The following is a 24,107-nucleotide window of genomic DNA, read 5'->3' as shown; positions in this document are numbered from 1 at the left end:
GAAGCCAAAGGCGCTCAGGATAGTAAATAAGTATTCCCAATTTAAACTATCAAAGGCCTTATGAAGGTCCAATGATAGTACTAACAGTTCCCGAGACCAAGGAGCATCCCATTCAGAACAAACTGTGGAGATAAATGCTATAGATCGGCGAATCTGTTCTAAGGTTTGGCGTTGGTTTATAAAGCCGGATTGATCTTTATGAATATATTGTGGTAAAAAAGCGCCCACCGTAACGCTAATAGCTTCGTAAGAATTTTGAGGTCAGTGATATAGGGTGGTAATTAAGGACCCCCACCCACCGCTGACGAAGTCCATGATAGGACGTAACGTACGTACGGGGGAGGAGCTAACCACGGACGTCACCCGCCGTCTAATCTGCACTGCTCTCTGCTATTAACAAATCCTCTTTGCAATTGTAATTGATGCTGTACTTGGTTTCAGCCACCTGTTTCAGCTATTGATGTTATACCATTGGTGGATCATCACTGACATCTAGTGGCCTTAAGCAGTACGGACAGTCATTTATCAGTTTTCATTTGATTTTATTTGACTTTATTATGGACTGTTGAGATTGGAGGATTTTTTATATTTAGTTTGTGTCAAACAAAAATCCTTTTTATTTTTATGAATATTTTAATAAAAGCTATCTATTCACTACTACACTTAGATCGCTTTTCTGCATGTTTTTTCCCCCCTGTTTTTGCTCCCGGATTTTATTTATGCAAATGCACCTATTGACATCTGGAGTGAATCCATCCTTCTATCCTGGAGCTGGCTGCAAGTGATTTAAAGACCTGGAGTACTGCTGTATCTATATGTGGAGATATCGTACCCTGCACACAGTGAAGTGTGAACATGCGCATTTGACCATCTGTTCATTCAGAGGTCCAACTGAGCTGGTAAGCGTTTACTACCACTGGGGGAAGGAGTGTCACACATAAGAAATCAGCGGCTGTTCCACGTGGGGTTTTTACTATACATGCTGTTTGTGGTGTTACACAAGACCTATATACGTGGACTTTTTTGTATTTTGCGCTGCACTATTTATATTAATTGATTTGTGATTAAGGTGTTTTTTGTATTGCTCCTTTGGTGTTCAGCTTGCAAACTTGGTTTTGGTATTATACATGTGTGCGCTGATTGTTTTTCTTTTTTAAATTTCGGTAATTAAGGATATCTGTGGAATCTTTGTTTGGTTTAGGTACAACACTACTGTAAGCCCTATTTGCGTCTGGAGGTACTTCGCCACCGTCTCGCAAGGAATTGAAATAGAGAGCCATATGGGGGACCAAGTATTCAGATTTTTTTATATAACTGTTGGAGAGGCCGTCGGTGCCATGCAATTTATGTAGAGACAATAGTTTAATAGTATTGCATATTTCTTCACAAGTGATGGGTTGGTCCATAATTTCCCTATGAGACTCCGTCTCTTAGGAAGTCGTTGATAGAGGCAGACACGCTGCTCTGGGTTGGGGCATATAGGGTGGTATAGAAATCCTGAAATTCGCGAAGAACATTTTGAGGGTTTTGGGACAGATTACCCCCTGAAAGTCTAATTTTAGGGAGGGCAGTGTGCGTGTGTTTAGGGGGAAGTTTTCGCGCTAGCCTGGGCGGTCACGCCAGGTAAAAAAATCTATGGTTAGCCCAACAAAGGCATTTCTCTGCTTTCATAGTAAGGCATATATTAAGTTCTGTAGGGGCCTGTTCAAGTTTAAGCAACAAATCCGGATGTGGGGAACGTTTATGTTGAGTAGCTAGGGTTTCATACTCTTTAGTTTTGGTCAGGATCACTTCATTGTTGGCTTTATTAAGTCTGGATGCCAATTGAATCAGGGAGCCTGGTATTGAGGCTTTGTGTGCTGCCCAGTTGATAGCAGGAGTGGTATCTTCTGCCTTATTGACTTTTAAATGTATTTTTTAAATCTTGACCATATTTATGAAGAAATAAAATACGTACAAAACTACTATATATTCCCTTTACATGACACTGGGAGGTTAACAGGATAGTCAGGGGATAAGGAAGGCATACATGTCAGAAAAGTTTTCTGTTTAAAGTCATTGTAAAGTCTTTTTTTTTTTTTTTTTAATTAACAAACATGTTATACTTACCTGTTCTATGCAGTGGATTTGCACAGAGCAGCCTCAATCCTCCTCTTCTTGGGTCTCTCTTCGCTCCTCCTGTTGAATGCCCCCACAGCAAGCAGCTTGCTATGGGGGCCCCTGCGTCAAGGGGTCTCTGGAGCCAATAGCGCCGCTACTGTGTCTCAGCCAATCAGGAGGGAGAATACCGGGTGGCCGAGGGACTCGTGGACATCGCTGGATAGAGATAGGGCTCAGGTAAGCATAAGGGGGGCTGAGGGGGGCTGCTACACATAGAATAGATTAAGAAGATGAAAATAACCTTCTATCCTTACAATCCCTTTAAGCCGGGTACACACTATATAAAAACTGACAGCTCCGGTCAGAGCCACTGTACTAACCATGTGAGGTTAGTTCAGCAATCTCTCCCACTGAGCTATTGTGTTCTGACGGGGGATGGCCCCCCGTCAGAACACTCTGTTTAGCGCTCTCTGCTATTGGCTGAGATTGCTGATCAGGAGTCAGTCGGCTGTTGGTTTTCCAGCATGCTTGTCCGACAGAAGCTAGCCAGGCAGACCGAAATACACATGTGCTGAATGTCAGAAGTTTTTTTTTATGAACTGCCTGTTGTCTCCCGACGTTGGGCCCTAGTGTATGGGGCTTTAGGCTCCATTCACACCAATGCATTTTTTTCATGCATTTTGCAGAAATACAGGACATTATTTTTAAAATGGGTTCCTATGGAACACGTTCACATCAATGCATTTTTGTTCCTCTGCATTTTTGGAAAGGGTCAGGGACATATCTAAATGCAAAACAGTGCTTTTTTTTTGCTTTTTTGGTTCAATAGACTTTAATGTAGAAGTTGCAGAAAAGCATGTAGTTCACTTTTATTGCATTTTACAGCAATTTTGCCATGATTTTGTTTTAAAATGTGCCTAAAAACAAACCCCCCCCACCCCCCCACCCCCAGAAAAAGTATAAAAATGCAAATCTAATTAAAATCTCTGTTCAAAAACACAGCAAAAGGCACCTGCAGAAACACTCAAAAGGAACATGCATTGATGTGAATGGAGCCTAAGGCTGGATTCACACCTATGCATTTTTAGTGCTTTTTGCATTTTTCAGATTTGCAATACAGAACGTGTTCCATAGGAAACCATGTTAAATGGACTGTAGTGCAAATCTGCTAAATGCAAAAAGCACTAAAAATGCATAGGTGTGAATCCAGCCTTAGAGATATTTTGTTCAGGATATACAACAATGTAGTGGAGCAACAGATGGTATGAGGTACTAAAAAGTCTAGAAGTATGAAGCTTTGATCCTTGTCCTGCTTTCCAAAAGCAAGTGTGCAAAAAATATAATGTCTAAAAGTTTAATTTCCTATATATTCCTGTCCAACAACACATAGTTGTCTTTTTTGTAGTGAGTTTTAGGGGTTGAGATGCTAAAGGCAACTAGGCGTTCAACTTGAAAAGGATACACTCTGCAAGGTATTTTGCCCTTGAGCTTAGTGATTGTGGTGAAAATTTATAAATAAACCAAACCTATAGCATTTACTTGTTAGCTGCCAGGAAAAAAAGATTAGTGACAATCTACAACAACCATAACATTTTTTATGGTATCTTTGATTTCCTTATTTCGTATACTGTAGATGATAGGATTCATCGCTGGTGTCACCACTGTATAGAAAACAGACACAATTTTATCCTGCTCTGGAAAGTAACTGGAAGGGGGGCGTAAGTGCATGAATAGTGCCGTTACATAGAACAGAAAGACCACGGCAAGGTGAGAGGCACAAGTATAAAAAGCTTTTTGCCGTTGTTTGGTGGATTTTATATTTAAGATAGTCAAGGCGATGAAGAGATAAGTTACAAGAATGAGTATAAACGAGCCTGCAACAACTATCACAATTATAGTGCACTCTACAACCACCATGAGCGAAATATCGGCACAGGACAGATGAAGCAGGGGAGGCATCTCACAGAAAAAGTGATTGATTTGGTTGGCTTCACAGTAAGGCAAACTAAAAGTGACCATTGTAAGAACTACAGAAAGAAGGAAGCTCAAAGTCCAGGATCCAGCAGCCAGGCAAAGGCACAGTTTGTAGTTCATGATCATGTGGTATTGTAATGGTTTACAGATGGCATTGTACCTGTCAAAAGCCATATCAGCCAGTATTAAACATTCTGTACCCCCTAGAGCTAAATGGAAATAGAGCTGGGTTGCACATCCAAAAAATGAAATGCTTCTGTTCTGAGATAGAGTGTTTACCAACATTTTGGGCACCACAGTTGAGGCAAAGCAAATGTCAATGATGGCAAGGTTGGTCAGGAAAAAGTACATAGGGGTCTGAAGGCGAGGATTAAGTCTCACCATGAGAATCAACAGAATATTTCCTGATAATGTCACCATGTATAACATCATGAGCAGCAAGGAAAAGAAAATCTGAAGATCTAAAATGTTAGAGAGCCCCAGAAGAATAAAGTGTCCTGCAAATGTTTTATTTGAATTCTGCAACACAGCAGGCATGGACATCCTTTGATAGTAAAGAAACCTTATGGCCACCTTACCAAAGCAAAATTAAGAAATATACCAAATTAAATAAAACATTATATTTTTTCTATGTGATATACTAAAACATACAGTATTGGATCAAAAAAATAAAAAAACATGTTTAATTTAGTAATTTACTAGTTCATGGCAAAAGTCAAAAGCATGTACGGTATTTTGTATAGAACAATTAAGTACATATTAATATGTAGCACAATTTAAGCATATATATATTTCTTAAGTATAAGGCTTATATTTTCTGAACAATCTCTACTGTCACTTAACAAACCTATTTTGTGTAAGGGATTTAGACCTATGAAGCAAACTATGGTAACATATAAAAATATAGTAAAGCAAAGAAAATTTTTTGGATTTCATTCCTAGTTATTTCATGCTGCAAAACAATTACAGAATGATGTTTTTAGTCAGCACCATACTGAAGTTTCCAGGTTGCTCTGTTACCTGAAGCCAAATAAAAGAAGACCAGAAATTGGTTGCAAACAATATATAATAAAACACCAATTCCTTAAAGGATTTTAATGATTTAAATTATAGTTATAATTATAATTTCCTAAAGGATTTTAATGATTTAAATTATATATTTTTTTATAGAATTTGCTGTGAAGATGTGATATTCCCATTGCAATTAACGTTTGCACATTAAAAAATATCTTTCTACTTCTTAGAACATAGGTTTGCATTCAGTTTAAGACTTAAACTTTTTTATTCTCAATTAAGTTCTGACCAGGCCATATAGAGTCACTCTTTTTGAAAGTTTAAAAAAAAAAAAGTAAAAACATTTTCAGCAAAATGATTATAAGCAAATTAATTGTAACAACTTATATTTTGCAATTGTTTTATATTACTGAGATTTAATGGTGATTAGATGTTTTTGTGACATAATTTGTGCTTTGAACAGTAGCAGATATTAAAATATCTAATTCTAATTGTCCTATATATTAAACATGTTTTGAACTAGTAAAAGTTAAAATGAAAATAGTTTTCATATAAGCTGAAAAAATTGATTTCTTGATCATACATCACGGGACACAAGAGCTCATTACATAGTGGGTTATATAGGCACCTCTGGTGATTGGACACTGGTTAACCCCAATTAAGGAGAGGTCCTCCCCTATATAACCCCTCCCATAAGGGAGGCACCTCAGTTTTTTCACCAGTGTCCATGGTGGTTGGTCACGTAAAACATGTGCTATGAAGAAAGCTCTGTGCGGGGGCCTAAGGGCTACAACAAATCGGATCCATATCTCGGACCGATATTTGACTCCCAAGATGGTATGGTACCCGGGCCTTGTCATCCGAAGAAACGAGGTTTGGCCTGTAAGTCCTCTCCTATTGGAAGACTGGGCTCTGGGAAACACAGACTTGGTGTACTGTTTACACATGTGGCACGAAAATTTCTGGCAGAGACTTTTACAAGGTCCAGGTAGGAGGTTCTTCTGAGAAAGAACCCCAGAAAAACCTGAAGGTTGGCAAACTCTGCCCGCCGTGATGGGTGAAGGCTGGAATCTGTCTGTTTTCAGCAATTCCTGCAGTGAGGACAGGTAAGGGAAGTTAATCCTATATATAATTATATGATGGATTTCTTCATTTGAGTCGTTGTATGTCTTACCTGGTTTCCACCGTTAGAGGGAGTAAGAGCAGCCTGATGCATACTTACATGCCTTTCAGTACACACGCTCAGTGAAGCCTGGTTCTCCAGAGGTCTCACGTCTCCACTGCAGTCCCTGCCACAATAAGGTAATACAGGGGTCCCATGTAGTCTGGGGGTCCCACGCAGCTCTGATGAGATTCCTTTTCCCCCCCTGGATTCCGGCGGTCCTCGTGCACGCATGCCGAGCGGTGGTTGTGAGCCGTGCACGTTGGTGTGCACGGCGCCGTACTGCGCAGCCGCCGGGTGGCAGTTTTAAAAGCCCAGAGAGTCAGGGGGCTGTAAGTGAGAGACACAGGAGCTGCGGGCAGTAAGCATCCCAGGGGATTGGATCCAGGCAAACCTTAGACACCTACTCAGCATCAGGTTGTGCAGTATTAAGCATATATATTTTGTTGTGAGACTTTTACCACAACAGTGATTGCACTTTGTATTAGTACCTCTGCTTTGTAGCTTAGGACTATGTCTCCTTGTAAGAGGGTCTCAGGGGGAGGTAACAAGGGCACTGGTAAATCACCGCCTAGGTCCAGGGGTTCTAAAAATGCCTGTAAGTTACCACCCCCCCCCCCCTGCAAGACTGGAGCCAGCCTCACAGGATGAGTCAGTGCCCCTATCAGGTTTTGCAGCCTCTCCTAATATTTCAGCCCCAGTATATGTCACTGAGGACTCCCTTAGGGCTACATTGGAGGGTTTTGAAGGGAGAATCATGAATTTTATTTCTGATTCCCTGAAAGATAGCAGGAAAAGGGGTAGATCCCCCTCCCTCTGCTGAGATTCCTCTTTCAGATGATTCTTCTGACAATGAGGAGAGATCCCTATCTTGGGACAGGGATCTTGAGCAGTCGGAGGAATCAGAGGAAGAGGAGAGAGTCCCCTCTTCCCAGGCGCTCAGAAAGTAGGTGCAGTATTATACTGAATTGGTGCGTACCACATTCAGAATGCCTGCTGCTGAAGTCGCTACATCCTCTGTTTCTTCCCTGGGAGTCAGAAAAATCCCACAGACTGCTTTTTCCTTTCCAATTCATCCCTTAATGGATAAATTGATGTATGAGGATTGGGGACATCCCGATAAACTGTTTGCTCCTCCTAAAAGGTTTTCTATGCATTATCCTCTGGAGGAAAGTTTCACCAAGAAATGGGGGGTGCCATCTGTCCATGCGGCTGTTACTTGTGTGAATAAAAACCTGACCTGTCCATTGGATAATGCTCAGGTATTTAAAGATCCAACTGATAAGAGGTTGGAAACATTATTAAAAGCCTCCTTTTCCATGACTGGCGCTGTGGTGCAACCTACAGTCGCAGCCGTGGGGTTGTGTCAGTTCCTCAAGGAACAGGTTAAGCAGATGCTTGGCCTCCTTCCCAGTGAGGAAGTGGAGAATTATGCAGAAATACCTCAAATTCTGTGTTTTATGATTGATGCGATTTTGGACTCTGTCCAACAGGCATCTCGTTTGTCTCTCCTGTTGGTACACATGCGAAGGGCCCTGTGGCTAAAGAATTGGGCAGCCGAGCTATCATGCAAGAAGCATTTGATTGGGTTCCCGTTTAAAGGGGAACATTTGTTTGGAGAAGAATTATACAAATTCGTCCAAAAAATTTCAGGGGTAAATCTACTCTCCTTCCAGTCAAAAGGAACAAACGTCCATCTTTTAGGCGTTCTCTCTCTCCCGGAGCATCAAGCTCTAAGCAGTGGCGACGGCCTTCTCAACCCTCCTCTACAAGAAAGGTTCAGGGCCGAGCCCAGGGGCAGAAAAAGACTTGGGGGCAAAAGCCTGCCAATCAGAGCCCAAAAGCTTCCTTGTGAAGGGGCGTCCCCGCGTGGCCGAGTGGGGGGAAGGCTTCGACAGTTTGCGGAAGCCCGGCGGGAAGAGATCCGGGACAAGTGGGTGATCTCTTCGGTATCTCTGGGCTACAAGCTAGAGTGTCAGGAGATTCCACCTTCTCGCTTTCTAAGGTCAAGGATCCCCAGGGACCCAGTAAAGCAAAAACCGCTATTTCGGGCCTTAGATCATTTACTATCCCAGGGGGTGATAGTAGAAGTGGGCCCAAAAGAACAGGGTTCAGGGTTTTACTCGAATCTCTTCACAGTTCCAAAGCCAAATGTAAGTGTCAGACCTATCCTGGATCTGAAGGATCTGAACCGGTTTTTACGCATCCGGTCCTTCCGAATGCAGTCAATTCGCACTGTGGTGGTCTCCCTGCAAGGGGGAGAATTTATGATGTCTATTGATGCCAAGGATGCATATCTCCATGTGCCAATTTTTCCCGCACACCAAAAGTATCTAAGGTTCACGGTGGAGCAGCGCCATTTTCAATTTATGGCCTTGCAGTTCGGGCTCGCTACGGCCCCTCGAGTCTTCACAAAGATTCTGGACCCTCTCTTGGCAAATCTAAGAGCTCAGGATATAGCCATCATGGCTCATCTAGATGACTTGCTTCTCATGGAAAAAACAGTAGTGTTCCTGAATCTCAGTGTTTCCAGAACGCTAGAACACCTGCAGCACCTAGGTTGGATTATAAACCTAGAAAAGTCGTCCCTACAGCCTGCTACCAGGTTGGAATACCTGGGTATGTTTATCGACACCGCTCAGGGCAAGGTGTTTCTTCCAAGGCCAAAAGCCTTGGCCATTGGGGATCTGGTGTGCCTAATTCTGGGCAGAAAATCTTCCCCCATTCGCTTGTGCATGAGACTGTTAGGGAAAATGGTCGCTTCCTTCGAGGCCGTTCCATTTGCCCAGTTCCACTCAAGGCCTCTGCAAAGATGCACCCTTGCGGCTTGGAACAGTAAGCCCCAATCCTTGGATCTTCCTATGCGTTTATTCCCAGGGACACGCAAGAGTCTCGTCTGGTGGTTACAAACCAGGGATTTGCTGAAGGGCAAAACTTTTCTTCCTCTTCCATGGAAGGTTATTACGACAGATGCCAGCCTGACAGGCTGGGGAGCAGTGTTAGAGGAGACGTGCTCACAGGGGAGATGGTCTGCGATCGAGAAGCTATTGCCCATAAATGTCTTGGAGATCTGGGCAGTTTACATGGCTCTCATAAAGTGGTCTTCCAGACTACGGTGTCTCCGTGTTCGGGTTCAGTCCGACAATGCCACAGCAATGGCCTATATCAATCACCAGGGCGGTACCAGGAGTCTGGTTGCGCAAAAAGAGGTGAATGACTTGTCTTGGCAGAAAAGCATGTTCCCTGCCTTTCTGCAGTCTTCATTCCAGGAGTGGAAAATTGGCAGGCGGATTTTTTGAGCCGCCAGCGGTTGTGCCCAGGAGAATGGGCTCTGCACCCCGACGTGTTTTTGGACATATGTCGCAGGTGGGGTACTCCAGACGTAGATCTGTTTGCGTCCAGGTTCAACAGAAAACTGGACAAATTCGTGTCAAGAACAAGAGATACACTTGCTCAGGGGTCAGATGCTCTGACAGTTCCCTGGGATCAGTACAATCTGATTTATGTCTTCCCCCCGTGCCCGCTTCTATCGCGGTTCCTGGGAAGAGTCAAGAGGGAGACAAAATCGGTCCTTTTAGTAGCCCCGGCTTGGCCAAAGCGACCGTGGTATGCAGAGATCATGAAGTTGGTGTCAGGTCACCTTGAGGCCAAGTGACAGATGCACACCGTAGGGATTAGGAGTGCACCGCAAGGTTGTGGACCCTACGGCTGACTGCTGCTGATGGAGGTCAAGGTGATAGGAAGGCAGGGCTGCCAGAACACCAAGATGGATCCCACCGGGGATAGAGCGTAAGATTCCCTGGGGCGCGGTGCCTAAGATCCAGCAGGTGTTCACCAGAGCCTCGAGTGGTGAGGATGGACTTGGCTGCAACTGGCTCCAGGTCGCGACCCCCAGAGTCCCCCAGCTCACACCCACAGTAGGAAACAGGAGGATAGGGATGGTGAGGGACAAAGCCAAGGTCGGGGCCACGCCAAAAGGTCAGGATCACAGGCAAACAGGGATGGTCAAGGACACGCCAAAGTCGGTAACGGAATAACAGCAGAGCACACGGCAGGTAACAGAAAGCTAACACACAAAGGTTGATCAGCAGCGCTAGCCTGCAGTGCACAGGTTAATATAGAGCTCTCTGATAGGAACTAGGGTGGAGCCATGCCAGAGGATGGATTATAAAAGCAGTCAGCTGAGGGTCGGCTGGTCTCTAGAAATGAACACATGGAGACAGGTAAGCAGACGAACTCTATTGCATAACCATGACAGTAGCCCCCCCCCCCCCCCCTCTTACGAGGCCTTCCCCTTCCCTGCCTGGGACCAGGTTTAAAGGGGAACTTCAAATGAAACTTCCTCAACAGATGAGGTTCAAAGACCTCGGAAGCCAAAATCCACGACCTCTCCTCAGGACCAAAACCTTTCCAGTGCACGAGGTACTGCAGAATGCCTCTACAGAGTCGGGAATCCAAAATTTGGCTAACCTCGTACTCCTGATCATCCTCAGAGACCAGTGCTATGGTAGAGAGAGGACGAGAGAACTTATTGAGGACTAAAGGCTTCAGAAGGGCAACATGGAAGGAGTTAGAGATTTTGAGGCTTTTGGGAATCTGGAGCTTGAAACAAACTGGATTCAGTTTAGAAATTATGGTGTAGGGACCAATGAATCTTGGAGCAAATTTGAGAGAAGGAACCCAGAGTTTGATGTTTCTGGTGGAGCGCCAGACTTTGTCTACAGGCTGAAGAGAAGGTGGCTTACGCCTGCGACGGCCAGCAAAACTCTTGAATTTGTTGGCAGCTTTCTAGAGGGAAACGTGAACGTCAGCCCACATGGAATTGAATGATTCTTGAACAGTAGCCAAAGCTGGAATGTCAGAAGAACAAGTCATAGGAAGAGGAAGCTGAGGATGTCTTCCATAAACAGTGACAAAGGGTGTTTTCTGACAACTGACATTGACATGATTATCGTGGGAGAACTCAGCCCACAGTAATAGTGATGCCCAATCATCATGATGGGCAGAGACCAAGGTACGGAGAAAGACCTCCAACTCCTGATTAACTCTCTCAGTCTGGCCATTGGATTGGGGATGATAAGAAGAGGTAAAATCCAAGGTAATGTCGAGGGATTTGCAAAAGGCTCTCTAAACTGCACACCCCTGTCCGAAACGACATGAGAAGGAACACCATGAAGGCGGAAAATCTCTCGTACAAAAATGTGAACCAAAGCAGGGGCAGAAGGGAGACCAGGAAGAGGAACAAAATGAGCCATCTTGGAGAACCGATCGATTACTACCCTAATGGCCGTATTATTCTCCGACAGGGGAAGATCAGTGATAAAATCCATGGCGATATGAGACCAGGGCTCCTTAGGAATGGGAAAGGGCATGAGAAGACCAGCAGGGGCTTGAGTGAAAGATTTAGACTGAGCACAGACGTGACAAGCCTTAACATAGTCTTTAACATCCGAGCGGAGATTAGGCCACCAGTAGTGACGACTGATGAGCAGGAAGGATCAGAGGAACCCAGCATGACCTGCCACCTTGGAATCATGTCCCCAATGAAGGATCTTGGTTCTTAGCAAACAAACAAACGAACAAAGGTCTTACCAGGAGGAATTTTAGATTCCAGGGTGGTAGAATGGGCAACAATGCATGAGGTAGGAATGATCGGCTCAGGATCAGGGTTGGACTCTTCGGGAAAAGAGACTCCACCTGGCCTGTCTGGGGTTCAGACGTTTAGTATTCTGTAGGTACTGTAGATTCTTATGATCAGTAAAGATCGTTATGGAGTGAGGGGAACCTTCCAAGAGATGATGCCACTCCTCCAACTCCAATTTAATTGCGAGAAGTTCCCGATCACCAATGGCATAATTTCTCTCTGCCTGAGAAAATTTTTTGGAGAAGAATGGACATGGTTGACGTTTCTTCTCAAAGTCCTGAAGAAGCACAGCTCCCACCCCCATCGAAGAAGCGTCTACTTCAATAAAAAATGGGTCCTCAGGATTTGGTCTCCTCAAGAGAGGTCCAGAGACAAAGGCCTGTTTCAGATCGTGAAATGCAGAGACAGCCTCGGCAGGCCAGTCTTTGGCATTCACACCCTTCTTGGTCAAAGTGATAATGGGCGCGGCAATGGACGAGTAATTCCTTATGAACTGCCTATAATAATTTGTGAAGCCAAGAAAATGCTGCGTGGCCTTGAGGCTAGCGGAAGGGGCCAGTTGGTAATGGCTGAGACCTTTCCGGGATCCATGCGAAGACCCGCACTAGAAACAAAACATCCCAGAAACAGGACCTCGGAACATTCAAAGGAACATTTCTCCATCTTAGCATAGATTGTTCTCTCTAAGGCGCTGAAGTACGGTGCGTACATGGTTTCTGTGAGCAGGCAGATTTTTGGAAAAGATGAGACTATCATCCAGATAACAAACTAGTACTGTAAGTCCCTGAATATTTCATTAACGAAGTTCTGTAACACAGCTGGAGCATTACACAAACCAAAAGACATAACCAGATATTCGTAATGCCCGTCCCTAGTGTTAAACGCAGTCTTCCATTCGTCACCTTCCCATATTCGAATGAGATTGTATGCACCTCTGAGATCCAACTTAGTGAAAATGGAAGCCCCCTTCAACCTGTCGAATAGCTCAGATATTAGAGGTAAGGGGTATCGGTTTTTAATAGTCACTGCATTTAAACCTCTATAGTCGATGCAGGGTCTGAGGGTACCATCATTTTTGGCAATGAAAAAGAACCCTGCTCCTGCAGGCGATGAGGATTTCCGGATGAAACCTCTCTCCAGATTCTCTGCGATATACTCAGACATGGCCTGGGTCTCTGGAATGGACAGAGGGTAGGTACGACCCCTGGGCAGGGTTGCTCCAGGGACAAGGTCAATAGCACAGTCAAAAGATCTATGGGGGGGAAGCACCTCAGCAGACTTCTTACAGAACACATCCCGGAAATCGCTGTATGCCGCGGGAAGATCAGACGATACGGATGTGGTAGCAATGGGAAGTTTCCCCTTGGGGCTCACCTTGAGAAGACAGGATGAGAAACACAAAGGGCCCCAAGCCAGAATCTGCCCAGAGACCCAGTCCACATGTGGCGAGTGGAGCTGTAGCCAAGGAAGGCCCAATACAATGGGAGTAGAGGCCTTGGGAAGGATGAGGAAGGAGATCCACTCCTGGTGGAGTATCCCTACCGACATGCTAATAGGTAGCGTCTGGAAATTGATAGGACCCCCTGAGAGCACAGTGCCATCAATTGCCAAGACTACCAGTGGCGTAGCGAGGGGAGAAAGGGTAAGCTTCATAGAAGAAGCAGTTCTCCAGTCCATAAAATTGCCGGCAGCTCTGGAGTCCAGATATGCTAGGACCGATTGGGAAGAAGTGCCTACATGGAGGAACACCGGAAGAAGAAGACGAGAAGGTGATGTTTCTGGGTCCAATACTCCACCTTCCAAATGTATTACCCGAACGTTTCCCGGACGAAGCGAGCAGCAGTCATGAAAATGACCCTTGCCACCACAATAAAGACACAAGCCCAGAGTTCTGCATCTAGCACGTTCTTCGGGGGTTAGTCTGGTCCGGCCCAGCTGTATGGGTTCCTCAACAGACAGAGGATGCTCCACAGGGCCTCATTGTTTGTGCATATCGTCCCACAGAACAAGATTCTCGATGAAGGCGTAAAAGGACACTAGCCGCAGAAGAAACCCGAGCTGGCTCTTCGAAGATATTACAAAAGAGCTTCAAGAAGTTGGACAGGCTGGAAACCACCGGATCATTTTTCTCCCACAGGGGAGCAGCCCAGGCTAAAGCTTCACCAGAGAGGAGGGAAATGATATAGGCCACCTTTGCCCGATCAGACAAAGTTTTGAGGCTGGAGCTCAAAATGAATGGTGCATTGGCTGAAGAAACCCCTGCAGGCCTTGGAGTCCCCAGAGAAACGGGATGGAGCTGGCAGTAATAATGAATGCGTGGATGCAACTGGTGCGATAGGTGCAGTCGCAGACTGTACTTGAGGCTGCAGGTTCGGGGTTCCCAAGGAAGCCTGTAGCTGCTCAAAGTGGGAAGCCAGATCTAGAAGGAATCGCATCACCTGAGTCTGATTAGATTCCCGGGTCTCGAGTCTCCACACTATGCCCTGCAACGGAGCGACTGCAGGGAGCGGCACGTCAGCCGGGTCCATGGCTGATCAAACTGTCAGGTCACCTTGAGGCCAGGTGACAGATGCACACCGTAGGGATTAGGAGTGCACCGCAAGGTTGTGGACCCTACGGCTGACTGCTGCTGACGGAGGTCAAGGTGATAGGAAGGCTGGGCCGCCAGAACACCAAGATGGATCCCACCGGGGATAGAGCGTAAGATTCCCTGGGGCACGGAGTCTAAGAGCCAGCAGGTGTTCACCAGAGCCTCGAGTGGTGAGGATGGACTTGGCTGCAACTGGCTCCAGGTCGTGACCCTCCAGGGTCCCCCAGCTCACACCCACAGTAGTCAACAGGAGGATAGGGATGGTGAGGGACAAAGCCGAGGTCGGGGCCACAAGCAGACAGGAATAGTCGGGGACACGCCAAAAGGTCAGGATCACAGGCAAACAGGGATGGTCAAGGACACGCCAAAGTCGGTAACGGAATAACAGCAGAGCACACGGCAGGTAACAGGAAGCTAACACACAAAGGTTGATCAGCAGGGCTGGCCTGCAGTGCACAGGTTAATATAGAGCTCTCTGATAGGAACTAGGGTGGAGCCATGCCAGAGGATGGATTATAAAAGCAGTCATGTGAGGGTCGGCTGGTCTCTAGAAATGAACACATGGAGACAGGTAAGCAGACGAACTCTATTGCATAACCATGACAGTTGGCAGTAGGCAGGCCATGGATCCTCTCTCTCCGGCCAGATCTGCTCTCACAGAGTCCAATTTACCATCCTGCTTTACACAGTCTGAATTTGACGGTTTGGCTGCTGAGACCCACATTCTGAGAGACCGTGGGCTTTCGGGGCCAGTCCTTTCTACTCTGGTTAATGCCAGAAAGCCGGCCTCCAGGCTTATTTACTACAAAATCTGGAGGACATATGTTTCCTGGTGTGAACTCAGGAAATGGCATCCTAGAAAGTATGTCATTAGCAGGATCTTGGCCTTCCTCCAGTCAGGCCTAGAAATGAATTTGGCCGTAAGCACTATCAAGGTGCAGATTTCGGCCATGTCAGTGTTTTTTTTTTAGAAGCCACTTGCATCGCATTCCCTGGTGCGGGCTTTCATCCAGGGGGCTATGCGGATAAGGCCGCCAATCAAACCTCCGGTATGCCCATGGGATATGAATTTGGTTCTCTCGGCTTTGCAGGGGCAACCTTTTGAACCTTTGCATCTAGCTTCATTGGTTCTTTTGACCAAAAAATTGGTTTTCTTGATAGCCATATCCACGGCTTGAAGAGTGTCAGAACTAGCAGCCCTCTCCAGCAAAGAGCCGTATCTAATTGTTCATAAGGAACGGGTGGTCATGCGCCCCAACAGGTCCTTTCTACCTAAGGTGGTTTCGGGATTCCATTTGAATCAAGATGTAATCCTATCATCCTTTTTTCCCACTTTGGATGTGGTTAGGGCAATCAGTATCTAGCTTCAAGCAACTGCTCAGATAAGGAAAACTGATTGCTTATTTATTTTGCCGGAAGGTCCTAGGAAGGGCCAGGCGGCATCAAAATCCACTCTCTCAAGGTGGATTAGACAGACTATTTCTCAGGCCTATAGTGTTAAAGGGAAAATCCCTCCTTTTCAAGTGAAGGCGCACTCTACTAGGGCTGTAAGTGCTTCTTGGGCAGTGTATCACCAGGCCTCCCTGGCTCAGATCTGTAAGGCTGCAACTTGGTCATCAGTCCACACATTCACCAGATTCTATCAGGTGGATGTCAGAGGGCAATGATGATAATCATGACCTTGTTGAGTTCCATCCACATTATGCTGAAACCAACTTCATAATTGAATAATGTTGTCATTGGTTGCATCAGCCTACTTGCCAGACAAGGAGATGTGACAGTTAGTTCCACCATGTAGAATGCATGGATCCTGCACTAAGTGCTTGGAGATGTAGTGCTCAGCTATAAGTGTTTGGTCCGTCTGTGGCCCCTGAGCAGGTGTATCTGGAAGGCTGTGAAATGGCTGAAGACACGGCCGCCAGGGCCGGCAACAAGAGATGATGTGGTCAGCCAGCACAGAGCCTTGTCTGACGAGTGAAACATGTTGTCATTGTGATGTAGTAATGTCCTGGTGTGCTCTCCAAGAGCTTGGAGTGTTTGCTCTCAGAGGAAAAGCCCAGTCCATCCGTAGACCCTGAGCACAGGTATCCGGAAGGCTGTGAGATGGCTGAATGGAGACACAGCCACTAGGGCTGGCAACAAGAGAAGACGTGGTCGGCCAACACTGAAGGGAAATGACCACAGGGGACTGAGACAGGAACCAGCCATCAGAACGGGCAGCTCCCGATGAAGTCACCTGCTGGCTCAGAAGCCAACCAGCTGCACCGATTGGAGGTGATGAAAGGGGGAGCACACCAGGGCATTACACCATCACCATGACAGCATGTTTCACTCATCAGACAAGGCTCTGTGCTGGCCAACCAAGTCATCTCTTGTTTCCAGGCCGTGTCTCCATTCAGCCATCTCACAGCCTTCCAGATACATCTGCTCAGGGGCCACAGATGGACTGAACATTTATAGCTGAGAGCTACCTCTCCAAGTTCTTAGTGCGGGGTCCATGCATTCTACATGGGGGAATTGACTGTCACATCTCCTTGTCTGGCAAGTAGGCTGATGCAGCCGATTACAACATTATTAAATTATGGAGTTGGTTTCCGCATGATGTTGATGGAACTCACCAGGGTAATGATTATCATCATTATTTTTATGCATTTACGGCCGCTCATCTTTCATTAGACACTGCAGGTCAATAAACAATTTATCTTATAAATTTCAAGGACAAATCATTGTTTTTACTTATAGACATTGGTTCATTATCCTTACATTGTGGACAAAATCCATACCCTAAGCACTTTAAGAGAAGTTGCATTCTATTTATATTTTTCTCCCCACCCAAGGGTGATCTCCAGCAGCTATGGGCAGTAGATTATCCTCATTCCTTCTCTAAGAGAGTTTACATTCCCACTGGTGCCTGACCATTTTTGATGTGTTTTTTCAACTTTACAAGCAGTATACTGTATATAGCCTACCTCCAAGCAAATACCTAGGGATTAGGGATAAGCTTCGTGTTCGAGTCGAACATACATTCGAATTCCGAACATTATGGGCCGTTTGCGCCAAATTCGTGTGGCGCTCACGGCCCACAATGCACTGCGATGGTGCAGGGCATTGCTGGCTCATGATTGGCCAAGCATGCACTGTGACCCCGCATGCTTGGCCAATCACAGCGCCGGCAGCGAGGAGAGCCATGATTGGCCACAGGCAGGATGCCTGTGGCCAATCATAGCTCAGACTGTGTAATGCACTCCCCGCACTATATAAGGCCGCCAGCGCGGCGTCCTTGTGTAGTGTATTGGCGTCTGTAGCAGTTAGTGGGTGTTCTGTGTACCTTCAACACAGTATACACCGATCGTTATCGGTCGATTTTTCGTTCTTGCTCTTCTGTAGTGGTTGTTGTCTGCATGCCCTGACCGCAGTATACACCGCTATATCCACCTATATAGCTAACTATCTTGCTAGTTTTAAATAGAGCTTGCAGTCAGCGGTAGGAGCTTGTGCATGCTGTCTGCGTGCTCTGAACCCAGTATACACCGCTATATCCACCTACATAGCTCTTCTCTATTTGAGCCATCTGCCATCTGCAGGAGTTAGTGGAAGTTGTGTGTGCCTCCAGCACAATATACACTACCCAATTGCTGGTTTTCCCAACTCCCTTCAGGCCATTACCATGTCTGGAAGGCCAGCAAGGAGAGGCAGACAGGCGCGAGCCGATAAGAGGGCAAGCAGGCTCTGTGTCTAGAGACAACAGTGCTGGTCGTGGACGCGGTGCATCGTCATCAGCACATGGCCATGGGACACGCTTGTCCTTCTTTTCGGCAGCTGGACATGTTGAGCCGCAACATGCCAACGACTTGGTAGAGTGGATGACCAAGCCCTCTTCATCCTCCTCATGCCTCATGCCAATGCATTGTCTTCCCTCCTCTCAATGTCATCATCAGTGACTCCTTCCCTAGACCCACCATGTCCTCCTGAGGAGTCTCCTGAACTCTTTGAGCACAGTGTTGGGTACATGCTCCAGCAGGATGCCCAATGTTTTGTAGGCTCTGTTGATGATACTCAGCTAGAGGAAGGCAATAGTGTGAATGCAGAGAGAGGGGATGCTCAAGAAGGACAGCAATCTGGCAGTCATGTTCCACAAGCTGCAGCATACTGCCAGGTTTGCTCCAGCGATGAAGAGGGAGGGGATGATGAGGGCACTGACTCCACGTGGGTGCCTGGTAGGAGAGAGGAGGGGGAGGAGGAGGAGGCACATGTCCCACGAGGCAGGATGCCCTCCAGGGGCCAGCTTAGGGGCAGCACACCGACTGAATCACACCGCAGAGCTTCGCCTGTGCAGGGCGCTGCCTCTGCGCGTTATTCTAAAAGTTCTTTGGTGTGGGCCTTTTTTGAGACGAGTGCATCAGATCGCACCGCTGCTATTTGCAACATATGTCTCAAGCGTATCTCGCGTGGCCAAAACATCAGCTGCTTGGGCACCACATGCTTGACCAGACATATGTTGACCTGCCATGCAGCTCGTTGGCAAGCGTACCTCAAATACCCACACCAAAGAACAAAGCGGACCTCTCCTTGCTCCTCATCAGCTGGGATCTCCAACCCCACTAGACCTTCAGTCCTCTCTGAAACCTGCTCTGAGAGGAATGAAGGTGTAGAATTAGGTGTGTCACAGCCAAGTGCTTCCGGGCACTCTGCTAGCGGTACACCCACGTCCGATTATAGCAGGCAAATGTCCCTGCCCCAGCTGCTGGACCGGCAAAAGAAGTTCACTCCCAGCCATCCACATGCCCAGCGGTTGAATGCTAGCTTGGCTAAATTGCTAGCACTTCAACTGCTGCCTTTTCAGTTGGTAGACTCGGCCCCCTTCCGTGAGTTTGTACAATGTGTGGTTCCTCAGTGGCAGGTCCCCAAATGCCACTTTTTCTCACGGAAGGCGATTCCAGCTCTCTACCGACATGTGGAAGGCAATGTCCTTGCCTCGCTGGACAGGGCGGTCAGCGGTAAGGTGCATATTACCGCTGACTCATGGTCCAGCAGGCATGGACAGGGACGTTACCTGTCTTTCACAGCCCATTGGGTCACTCTTTTGGCAGCTGGGAAGGATGCAGGACACGGTGCAGTAGTGTTGGAGGTTGTTCCGCCACCACGCCTCCAAAATGCTACTATTGGTTGTGACACACCTCTCTCCTCCACCCCCTCCTCTTCTTCTTCCTCCATGGCCTCTTCCAGTGCTCTGTCCTCAGAACCAGCGGTGCTCCATAGGCGTTCCAGGGGCTACGCAAGTACGCAGGCAAAACAATGCCATGCCGTGCTTGCGCTGGTTTGTTTGGGGGACAGGAGCCACACTGGGGCGGATGTTTTGTCAGCTCGGCAGGGGCAGGCCAAGAGGTGGTTGATGCCACGCCAGCTTAAGCCAGGAATGGTGGTTTGCGACAATGGCACCAACCTCCTCTCCGCCCTCCGACAGGGACAACTGACCCATGTGCCCTGTGTGGCTTACGTCTTTAACCTGGTGGTGCAGTGGTTCTTGGGAAGGTTACAGGATGTCCTGAAGCAGGCCAGGAAAGTCTGTGTGCATTTCCGCCGATCATTTAATGCCTGTGCTTGGCTGGTTGAGCTCCAAAAGGAGTTGAACCTGCCCAAGGACCGCCTTATATGTGACATGCCCACCAGGTGGAACTCAACGTTGGCCATGCTGCAGCAGCTGCACATGCAGCAGAGGGCCATCAATGAGTACCTGTGCAACTACGGCACCAGGACAGAGTCAGGGGAGCTCGTTTTTTTCTCACCACGCCAATGGGGCATGATCAGGGATGCATGCACTGTCCTGTCACCGTTTGAGGAGGCCACAAGGATGGTGAGCAGTGACAGTGCATGCATCAGTGACACTGTACCTCTTGTCCACCTCTTGGAGCATACGCTGCGTGGAATAATGGACAGGGCACTTGAGGCAGAACAGAGGCAGGAAGAGGAGGACTTCCTTGCCTCTCAAGGCCACCTTTATCCAGACAGTGTTCCTGCTGTGCCACCCATCACACAGGAAGAGGAGGAGGAGGAGGATGATTGTGTCAGCATGGAGGTGGAGGCTGGCACTCAGCATCAGCAGCAGTCTTGTAGGGATGATTTACAGTCCCAAGAAACCCGTGGACTTGTACGTGGCTGGGAGGAGGTAGCTGCGGATCATGTTGTCCTTAGTGACCCAGAGGACTCCGGACCGAATGCTTCAGCTAACCTACGCTGCATGGCCTCCCTGATCCTGCAAAGCCTGCGGAAGGATCCTCATATTCTTCGGATCAAGGAGAGGGACCATTACTGGCTGGCCACTCTCCTTGATCCACGGTACAAGGGTAAGGTTGCTGACCTTATCTTGCTGTCGCAGAGGGAGCAGAGGATGAGACATCTCCGGGAGGCCTTGCAGAAAGGTCTGTGCAACGCGTTCCCAGAGCCTGGGAGGTTACAAACTCCTGGTCCTGGACAACGTGTTGCTGAGGCATCGGTCAGAAGGAGCGGTGGAGAAGGTGGCCGTCTGACCGATGCTTTCAGACTATTTTTCAGTCCTCAGCCCCAAGGTATGATCAGTTCCAGCAACCATCGCCAACGTCTGATTTATATGGTGCAGGAATACCTAGGGGCAAGGTCAGACTTGGACACCTTTCCCACCGAAAATCCTCTGGCTTACTGGGTCTTGAGGATGGATCACTGGCCAGGGCTTGCACAGTATGCAATTGAGCTACTGGCCTGTCCTGCATCCAGCGTTCTTTCGGAACGCACCTTCAGTGCTGCTGGTGGCTTTGTTACCGATCACAGGGTGCGCCTGTCCACCGAATCAGTTGATCGGCTGACCTTCATCAAGATGAATCAGTCTTGGATCACCCACAGCTACCAAGCACCTGAAGCTGATGTAACCGAATATTTTTTTTTGAAATATCACATCCCTTCAAGACTGCCTATGCTGATGCTGAGTGACTGTCCTGTTATGTTGATTGTCTATCCTCTTCCTCCTCCGCTAATATGTTGGAAGAACATTTCTGGTTCTGGGTGATGCCATCAGCCCAATTTTTCTGCCCCTGTTTAACAGGGGCGTTTAATTACAATTTTTGATGCAATGCTTTGCAGCAGGGCTCATTCCTGCACTACAACTAGAGTATATGGGAGAGGTTGAAGTGTCGTTGCACCAGCACCAGTGCCTAAGGCCCAATTTTTCAGCCCCTGTTTAATAGGGACATGTAATTACAATTCTTGATATATTTCACAGGAGGGCCCGTTCCTGTGCCCACCCAGAGTAACTGTGAGGACTTTGTGTTGTGGCACCAGCACCACAACCACCAAAGGTCAATTTTCTACCACTGTTCAACAGTGGCATGTAATTACAATTCTTGATATAATCGTTCACAGCAGGGCGCTCCAGCATCCACCAAGAGTCACTTTGAGGGCTTACAATGTTGTGGCAAAACCAACACCTTGTTCCACCATTTCTGCAGAGCATATAGGGCAGGCCCCTACTTTCAAACATCCAACTTACAAACATCTCCTACTTGCAAACAGAAGGAGACAACAGCAAGTGAGATGAAAAAAAGACGGATGGCAAAACAAATTATACAGGGGTGATAACCCTTCCCTATGTTTTCCAAAAAGCTAAAAAATAGTTTTTTTGACTGGAGCTACACTTTAAAAATGTACCAGTTGAAAATTACAAACAGATTCAACTTAACACAACAAACCAACACAGTCCCTGTCTTGTTTGCACCGCCTGTATACTGCTGTTCTGAGTATATAGGGCCTGGGGGCCACACGTATTTCCTTATTTTTAATATGAGTACGGGGTTCCCCTTAATATGCGTACAAGACCCAAAGGGTCTGGTAATGGGCAGGGAGGGCTACCCAAGCCATTTTTCTCAATGATTTTCAACCATATTGCAGGAACCAGATATAACATTAAAACCACAAGCAGTTTTAAATGACGTTATTTCCGTTAAATGTCATTTTGTGCAGGGACTGTTCTAAACACGGGAAACACGTGGCACTTCACAGGCATACTACAGACACCCCCCAGGCACGATATTTAAAGGAATATTTCACGTTTTTTTTTTTCACTTTAATCGTCATGAAAATCAGTGCTCCCGCCAAAACGGCTGTTTTTAAAACTTTTTTTTGCATTGACCCATGTCCGCTGGGTCAGGAGCCAGGTCCCCAAACCCTTTTTAGGACAGCATCTTGCATATTAGCTGTTAAAATTAGCACTTTTAATTTCGAACATTCGAGTCCCATAAACTTCAATGGGGTTCTAACGTTCGTACGAATTTGGGGTCCGTTCGAAAGTTCTGGTGCGAACCGAACCGGGGGGTGTTCGGCTCATCCCTACTAAGGATATTTAGAGGTTTCCCTACCTGCCAAGGGATTGTATGACTGTTCTTCTAGACATGAAATGTACACAGCCCTGACAGACAGCATAGCTAGCCTTGTGACTTTGCTCTGCCGGAAAAGACAGGTAAAGTTGTCACATTTGATGAGTGTCTGTGACTTGACAAGTCCAACTGCTTGAATTAACTCCAGTGGCCCTGAAGGATCAGAGCTGCAAGTGTATCTAGTGGGGACGAGGAATAAATATTTCAATGAACATAACATACCCCAGCACTTTCTATTCATTGTAAGTAACATCCCTGGTGCTGTGGTGCTGATTTAAAACTTAAATTTAAATCGTTATTTTTTAAATGAAGCAAGGAACTTTGCTACTACAGCTCTATTTTTTTCTTAACTTTCCTTCCGTTATGTAAATTTATATTGTTTTTGACATTGTATTGAAACAGAGATGGCTACACGGTAAAGGTATCAGAGCAGCGATGATGTAGGAAAGTATAATATTTGCATAATTTTAGTGCAGACAAGTCTTCAACAATATCCATGTGCATAAAAATGATCATTAACCAAAAATTTACTGAGATGGTCATGAGGTGACCTTAAAAACTTAAACAGGAAATTCATGCCTTTAGAGAGGAGAAAACAATTTGCTTCCATAGCAGTGGCTGACAAGTTGAGGGTGGCCAGTGGTCCCCCTCAACTTGTCAGTTTAAGCCAAACAGTTGAAGCTAGAGGGTCCTTAACCACTACAGCCCCGGACCAATAAACACCTTAAGGACCAGAGGTCTTTTTCCAATTTCACACTGCGCTGCTTTAACTGGTAATTGCGCGGTCATGCAATATTGCACCCAAACGAAATTTGTGTCCTTTTCTTCCCACAAATAGAGCTTTCTTTTGATGGTATTTGATTGCCTCTGCGATTTTTATTTTTTGCGATATAAATGGAAAAAGAGCGAAGAAAAATCGAATAAACTAAATTTTAGTCATACATTGAGGGCAAAATTTATTCAGCCACATGTCTTTAGTAAAAAAAAATGTCAATAAGCGTATATTTTTTGGTTTGCGCAAAAGTTATAGCGTCTACAAACTAGAGTACATTTTCTGGAATTTACACAGCTTTTAATTTATGACTGCCTATCTCATTTCTTGAGGTGCTAAAATGGCAGGGCAGTATAAACCACCCCAAATGACCCCATTTTGGAAAGTAGACACCCCAAGGAAATTGTTTATGGGTATGTTGAGCCCGTTGAATATTTATTTTTTTTTGT

At 46.5% G+C, this 24,107-nt stretch overlaps 1 protein-coding gene across 1 annotated transcript; it reads right to left on the bottom strand.

Moving 5' to 3' along the window:
- Window positions 1-3,255: 3,255 nt before the first annotated feature.
- On the bottom strand, window positions 3,256-5,151 carry LOC143942273 (olfactory receptor 5V1-like). The gene has a single exon (XM_077463515.1). The coding sequence runs from the start codon at window positions 4,615-4,617 to the stop codon at window positions 3,664-3,666; it is 954 nt and encodes a 317-aa protein (XP_077319641.1). The 5' UTR covers window positions 4,618-5,151; the 3' UTR covers window positions 3,256-3,663.
- Between the last annotated feature and the right edge of the window lie 18,956 nt (window positions 5,152-24,107).

The sequence above is a fragment of the Lithobates pipiens genome, unplaced genomic scaffold (genome assembly GCF_037356315.1).
Source record: "Lithobates pipiens isolate NorthernLeopardFrog02 unplaced genomic scaffold, aLitPip1_a1.2 Scaffold_30, whole genome shotgun sequence".
Taxonomy (NCBI): domain Eukaryota; kingdom Metazoa; phylum Chordata; class Amphibia; order Anura; family Ranidae; genus Lithobates; species Lithobates pipiens.
Note: the sequence above shows the minus strand (reverse complement) of the source record. Positions and strands in the feature narration are given on the sequence as shown.

Excerpts from the sequence above, each read along its gene's own strand:
- LOC143942273 (XM_077463515.1), bottom strand. The coding sequence starts at position 4,617 with ATGTCCATGCCTGCTGTGTTGCAGAATTCAAATAAAACATTTGCAGGA.